This window comes from Caenorhabditis briggsae, assembly GCF_000004555.2.
Source record: "Caenorhabditis briggsae complete genome, chrV, whole genome shotgun sequence".
Lineage (NCBI taxonomy): Eukaryota > Metazoa > Nematoda > Chromadorea > Rhabditida > Rhabditidae > Caenorhabditis > Caenorhabditis briggsae.
In genome coordinates, this window is record NC_013488.2 from 3397028 (window position 1) to 3404190 (window position 7163).

Genomic DNA, 7163 nt, shown 5'->3' on the forward strand with positions numbered 1-7163 from the left:
TTCAAGAGTTTTCTAGGTTTTTGTCAATTTTTCTTCCAGATACATCGGAAATTTTGAAAAAACAGTGAAAACGAGCGAAAAAATTTTAAAAGTTTGAATTCGCGCGCTTTTACTCACCGGGCGGCCTAGAAAAAACCTCGTTCCTAAGCACTTTCAGCGTATTTTTCGATGCGTTTTTCTCGATGAAGGAATTTTTTTGAATTTTTTCTTCATTTTTATGTCAATCTACATGCATTTCTGCACATTTTGATGCAATAAAAAATTTCACCGTACACCACCTTTAAAAGGATATTCTAAAAATTCTCAATCGAAAATCTAGAGGTGTCTGAATTCTTCAGTATCCTGGAACTTTTCTGTATTTTCTAACCAAGAATTGGGAAAAGACGAAAAACTGACTTGGCTAATTGAATAATTTGAAAACATGCAGACAGTACAAGTCAGACTAGACTGCATTGAAAAAAAGCCACTATACGATATCCAATTCTTAATTTCCGGTGCAATAATAAAGCGTTACATCTCCGTCATCATAACAAAACTTTTTCTACCCACTTCACACAAACAGTCCATTAAAAAATGTACATCGACTGGGCGCACCGCTATCTTCCCAGGTGTTTTGCAGTATGTTCGTTTATCATAAATCCTCTCTTCATTTATATGATTCTGAAGGACACTAATATGAATATGGGCAATTATAAATATCTGGTTCTGTATTTTTCGATTTTCAACATGTCTTGCTCGTTGTGTGATCTTTTTGTGCCAGTTGGAATTTACAACTATCAGTATGCGTTCACCATTTTTGTGACCGATGGCTTTTTTGAAACGGTGAATTTTTAAAATCGGCTTTGGGGTGCCGGTCACTGGTAACATCATCAGAAAAATCAGTCTAAAAAAATAAGTCGAATCGAGTATTGTTCTGATAAGTCATTAACTTATCACCGCCACAGATGCCCAAGTTATGCCTAATCCATACCCAATTGCCTACAGCGAAGTGGCGCCCATGAGACAAAAGCGGAGAAAATTAAAAAATCCCCTTTAATTTATACTTGTAACGGGCCGGGCCGGTCCGGGCTTTTTTCCGAATTCCGAAGGCCAGGCCCGGCCCGAGCCCGGCTCGGCCTGGCGGGCCCGTCATTTCACAAGTATTGAAATTTTCAAAAACACGAGGGAAAAAAACACATAAACACATTATGTGATATTTTTCGATCATAAATTTTTTTTCGAGTTTTTTCGATCTTTTTAGGTCAAACAGACAAACAATCGAAAAAAGCCCCGGGCCTTGAAAATTTCCTCAAGCCCGGACTTTGGCGGGCCGGCCCGAAGTTTTACAAGTATGCTTTAAATGTACCTATCGAAGCTGCAATCATGGTTAAAAAACAGACAAAAGAATTTCTCCCCGGCCGGGAATTGAACCCGGGTCTCGCATGTGACAGGCGCGGATACTCACCACTATACTACCGAGGACACGTGAGAGATAAACACTAGTGGAGTTTAAAAAGCGGTGTGCCGCTGGCGGTTCGTCGGCGGCCGAGACACAAAAACTTACAAGATGTATGACATGAAATAAAGGGCATAGGAATACATCCATGCAGCTAGAAGTTCATCAATTCTGACCGCTAAATTGCCTAGATGAAAGTTTCGTCGCTACCAACTGAGCTACGCGGTCGGCGTTACTGAAGACTAGGGCCGAAGATAGTGAAGATCACTTCTTGATCCAGCTACACGTTCGAAAAGGCAATTTTAATATCCCCTCATCTAATTAACCTATTTCAGCCTTCCGAATTCGGTCGCTACCTTCTCTCCTTCCGTTGTAGCTTCATCACTGGCACATACGCAATCCTCCACTCCCATTTTGTTTACCGATACATGGCACTAGCTCAGTAACTTCTTTTTACTAAAACTGTGTTCGATAAAAGGGTTTTCAGTGATTACTACCTCAACTATTTCCTGCCATATGGCCTACTCTTCTCGGTTCTTTATTGTTTGCTTCATATGGCTTTTTGGACAATTGTGGTATGGATTCAAGGGTTCATCAGAGAATGCTCTTCAAACCGTCAACTTTGAGACCATATACCTCATTTCCTGTAGTAGATATTAAAAAGTGATCAACAGAGAAAATGTGTATCATATTATGAAAAATAGATTGTCAGTTGGCCACTTTTTGATATCATTCACGATAACCGAGATAAATGGGCCGAAGTTTGAACGTTAGGGAGTCACCTTATTAGATAGTTTACGGTATTTCTTGAATCAGCCTCCTAGCCGTCCCCAAAAATGTAATGTACCCTAATTGTAAGAAATGCTCTGATAGACCCTCGAATACTGGTTCTTGTGGTATATCATTTTTAAACACCTTTGTTTTTTTAGGCCGGGTACCTATCAGGAACCAATGTGAACCAGCGATTGCGATATGTTCAAGACTCATTCATGCGGTATTATGGACAAGATCCGATGGAATTGAATATTGTCATTGCGCAGTATTGGGTACCCTAACTTTTGAATGCCTAACTAAGATTGCATTATTTTTTCTAGGACGCCTCCCCTGATTTAATTCGCGACACCTGGATTGGTATTGGGTTACTATCCATTGTCTCATTTGCTTCTCTTTTGATTATTGTGCTATTCGGATTTCTTATCGTATCAGAACTCCGAAATCAGATTCTCTTCTTGAGTGCCAACACCAGACGGCAGCAAACCCAACTGACGATTGCTTTGGTTATTCAGACAATAACTCCTACTGTCGCTTGCTTCTTACCATGCTTCTTTTCCTGGTACCAACCAATGTTTGGGATTAATGTAGGGCAGTGAGTAATGTCAAAAATCGGCGGTCGTCGACCAAAAAACCCATTCCAAAATTTGAAAAAAAATTCAGATGGCTACAAAACACATCTTCCATCGTAATGTCCATGTTTCCTGTGATCGATCCGTTGTCCACAATTTTTGTGCTCCCAACTTTCAGACGCCAGGTCAAGAATGTTCTGTTTCGAACTGCAAAATCGAAAACTAACAGTGCAACTACCCCAAGTAGAGCCACTCGTACAAATGCAACATGTTTTTGAGTACTGTATAAATAATGAAGTTTCCAACTTTGCCGGGTCTCGGGCCTTATGGTCTCAAAGGGCAGAATCTTGTTATCAACTTTGATCTAGTTTATCTCGGTCCCTGTGAACGATATCAAAAAACTGTCAACTGATAAAACAATCCCGATATGATGGTAAACATTTTATCAGTAGATTCCTTTTGGATATCTTTTAAAGGAATCGAGATAAGTTTTGTCAAAGTTGACGTTAGTAATCCTCTTTCCTTGAAACCTGTAACAGAAGGCCCCGATACTGTCAATTCGAGCTCAATTATCTTGGTTACTGTAATTGTAGCGTCGATGTTTCCTGTGATTAATCCTTGGTGATATTATGATTTACATTTTATCAGTTGACATCTTTTTGATATATGTTAAATGAACCGAAATGAATGAGCTCAAAGTTGACTGGAGGCCCAGAGGCTTGCTGAAATATTGGCTCAAAATAAAATCGATAATCTTATTCAATACTATTCAAAAAACCAAAAATAAATTTTCACAAAATAAAATATTCAATATATTCGTTATTATCCCTCACAAGTCCTTCAATTCCATTCTCTAATCTATGCACTCGCAAAAAATGGTTCTTATTTGGCATCCGGAAATAGTAACCGGATTTCGGAAGGATTTTTCTGAAAATTTCGGATATTTCAATTTTTGGAAAATCTCAAAATCTTACACTTCATCAACAATGATTGGCGTGGGAATTTCCTCTTCCTCTCTTTCTGAACCTTTGGGACGGAAATATACAAGAATCGAGAAAAAAGAGCCGACTGGATGATTTTGTCGTTTGAAATTCTAGAAAATTCTTTCACAGGTTGTTTTGTCCATTACTGTAGAGATCTCACCATTATCAAATTTTGAATTTTCGGAACATCCCATTCCGAATCTTCAACTTTAATCTTCAGACGTTTGACATGTGAAAACTTCTCAATATCCAATCCTTTAGGTACTAATGTAGATGTTGTTATCTCTTCTGCCTGCTTCCATTGCTCCGTTTCTATCAGCCTTTTTATCATTTCCAAGTTCCCATGTTGATATTCGAATCTTATAGTTTCCAGAGCTCCAACAGTAATAAAGTTAACAAATTGAACTGCAGATAAGTTGTTCGGGCAGCTGTACCAGATAATTTTCTTCACTCTAATTTTGAAATTCTCCTTTGCGATTTTCTCAATTTCATCAATCACCATCTTTGACTTTTCCAAGTCGGAAAAGTCTACAGTCAACTCGTTCACAATAGATTTCGAGTTTTGGAAAAGTCGTAGGAAATCTTGGATTACTTCAGTAAATGTATTTTCATTTTTAGAATAAGAATGCTTTGTGATAGTTTTGTAGTCCGTGGAGAAATAAATGGAAATTCTAGAGACGGACAAGAAAAATCCAAGTTTCTCAATGAAAAATGGACAGCAGTCCACGAGATCTCGATGAAGTTTCGAGCAGCTGCGGAGGTTTCTTCTGGAAATAATATATACCGTAAAACCTCTAATAGAACGACACCCGGATCGTCCACTTTGAGCCTATATATCTCACTTCTTTTGAAAGGTATCAAAAAGTGGTTAACTAGTAAAATGTTTATCAGGATATCAGCAACATTTTACTAGTTAGCCACTTTTTGATATCTTTCACAGTAAATGAGATATATAGGCTAAAAGTGGACGATCCGGGTGTCGTTCTATTAGAGGTTTTACGGTAATTTTTTATAAGGATTTTTAAAAAATTCGTTCATATTCCTAAATTTTGAAAACTTAAATTTCGATTTTTTGAATTTTTGTCATTTTTTCAGTTTGTCGAACAATTCGGTTCAAAAATCACTTTCCAAACATTTTTCGAAAAAATTTAAATTTGCAAAATCCAAAACATTTCACTCACCTTGATTTGAAATCCAAGAAACCAACAACATCTCTTTTGAACCAATCCGGCAAATTGTGCCAAGATATCTCGAAATTTCCAGCATCATATTCAGCCATTGCGAAATATTTCTTTCCTTTCCAAATAGAGGAAAAAAGCGAAAAAAAAGTTGCTTATCAATTGTGACACTATTTCATTTTTGAAATCAAAATTGTTTATTCAAAACGTAGATATGAATCAGAAGACATGACAAATAAGGCTTAGAAAATGTCTCTCACGAGGCCGATCTAAGGAAATTGAATAGTAGAAGAAGTAATACATGGAACAGAAAAAGAGACAACCGGTAACAAGGAAAAAAAATAAAAATGAGGGAGAAAAAAAAAATTAAAAACTAGTTATACTAAAGAAATTACCGTAAACACTCTAACAGAACGCCTCCAAGCCAACAAATTTGAACCCATATATCTCAGTTCCTATGAAAGATATCAAAAAGTTGTTTACTATTAAAATGTTTATCATAATGTCACAAATATTTTATTGATTGACCACTTTCTAGAATCTTTCACAGGAACTGAGATAAGCTAGCTTAAAGTTAAAGGTTAGGGGTGGCATTCTGTTATAGTGTTTACGGTAAAAGTTCAAACTCGAAAAGTTAATTCTTCGTATATTTGTTTAGGGGTGGTGTACTCAAAAAAAATCATTGAGCAATCTTCTGATTTTTCTGAAAGTCAAAACTATAGTAATACTTACCAATCGCTTCCTGCCCACGCATTGGTGAAGTTGCATGGCTCTTTTGCGAATTCTCCTTTAGATTATCGGCTTATAGAGTAGTGATAAAGAGTTCAGAAATATGGTAAATAAGAACTGAAACTCTCATTTTCCCTCACAATCAAAAGAAAAATCATCTTAAAAATCATGAACTGGACAATTTTGATTTCGGTCTTTTCTATATTTTTGGTCCACGTCGATGCGGCGGTTCAGCTCGGTTGTACAACTGCGACGATTCAATCTGTTATGGGAGTGTGTCCGGATGGGTACACACTGGTAACTTCGGGAGGATGCTGTCCGGATGCTGATGTTTATAGTGAGTAAGAAGAACTTTGTAGTTCTCTCGAGTTATAATGAATTCTACTCACACACTACCACATTTTACAAGAGCCAAGATAAAAGCAGGCGCTATGAGGCCCTTCAGGTTTTACGTTATTTCAAAAACAAGGGACCTCCACAGGCAGTCTCAAAACTAGCCTCAAACTCACTTTTTTGATAACGTTAAAATTTTTCTGAAACTCAAAACTACAGTAATCCTTTCCAATCGCTTCCTGCCCATGCATAGGACAAGTAACATAACTTTTTTGAAAATTTTTCTAGCGATTATCCGCTTATCAAGCAGTGATAACGCGTTCTGAAATGTGGTAAATAAGACCTGAAACTGAAACTTTCATTTTTCAATTTCATTTTTCTCTCAAAAGAAGTCGACTAAAAAATTATGAGCTGGAAATTCTTGGTTTCGGCATTTTTTGTATTTCTGGTCCAAGCCGATGCGGCGATTCAGCTCGGATGCACATCCCCACCATTGCCAGATGCGAATGGGAATTGTCCGGATGGGTACACACTGGTCACTTCGGGAGGATGTTGTCCGGATGCAGATGTTTATAGTGAGTAAGAAGAATTTTGTAGTTCTCTCGAGTTATAATGAATTCTACTCACACATTACCACATTTTACAAGAGCAAAGATAAAAGAAGGCGCTATGAGGTCCTTCAGGTTTTACGGTATTTCAAAGACTATTCAAATTTTCCGTTATTTCAAAAACAGAGGTCCTCCACGGGTTGATCCATAACTCGGTTCAAACTTAGAATTTTTGTTTGAATCAAATTGAAAAATACAGTTTTTGACAAGATCTACAAAATGGAGCTGAATTTAATTATGTTCGAAGGGAGTGTGGCGAACTACAGGTTATGAAAAGATGGGTGGGAGCGCTACGTCAGTTTCATGGCATCTTTTTCGAAACTATTCGTTCAAATAGGGTTTCATTAGCTATCATTTTCTAGACCTGTGTATGCTGTACATTTTACTTTTTTATTTGAATAGAATTTCCAAGTTTGAACAAAGTTATGCGCCTTTCCCGTATCACGGTGAATAAAGCACGAAAAAAGCACAGCTAATGTTTGTTGACGCGTTTCTCGTGCATCGGCAAAAAAACCAAAATTCAAAAATTTCAAAAGGACTTTTAAGTGGTCGGT

At 37.3% G+C, this 7163-nt stretch overlaps 3 protein-coding genes and 1 non-coding gene across 4 annotated transcripts in view; 2 read left to right on the forward strand and 2 right to left on the reverse strand.

Annotated features, from left to right (window-relative positions):
- Positions 1–573: 573 nt before the first annotated feature.
- On the forward strand, positions 574–3056 carry Cbr-srj-21 (the record flags this gene model as incomplete). Its single annotated transcript, XM_045236796.1, has 4 exons — positions 574–783; positions 2365–2481; positions 2530–2801; positions 2870–3056. The coding sequence occupies 4 exons, from the start codon at positions 574–576 to the stop codon at positions 3054–3056; spliced, it is 786 nt and encodes a 261-aa protein (XP_045094291.1).
- On the reverse strand, positions 1390–1461 carry CBG28765. Its single transcript has one exon. It is a non-coding gene (tRNA).
- A 513-nt stretch (positions 3057–3569) lies between the features above and the next one.
- CBG10468 lies at positions 3570–5040 on the reverse strand (the record flags this gene model as incomplete). Its single annotated transcript, XM_002635762.1, has 4 exons — positions 3570–3705; positions 3753–3871; positions 3922–4528; positions 4943–5040. The coding sequence occupies 4 exons, from the start codon at positions 5038–5040 to the stop codon at positions 3570–3572; spliced, it is 960 nt and encodes a 319-aa protein (XP_002635808.1).
- A 1367-nt stretch (positions 5041–6407) lies between these two features.
- CBG10467 overlaps positions 6408–7163 on the forward strand; it is a gene marked incomplete at both ends in the record, with an annotated part of 2681 nt that continues 1925 nt past the window's right edge. The window contains one exon of the mRNA XM_002635761.1: positions 6408–6576. Within this exon, the coding sequence (XP_002635807.1) occupies positions 6408–6576 (169 nt within the window). The remainder of the gene's footprint in view (positions 6577–7163) is intronic.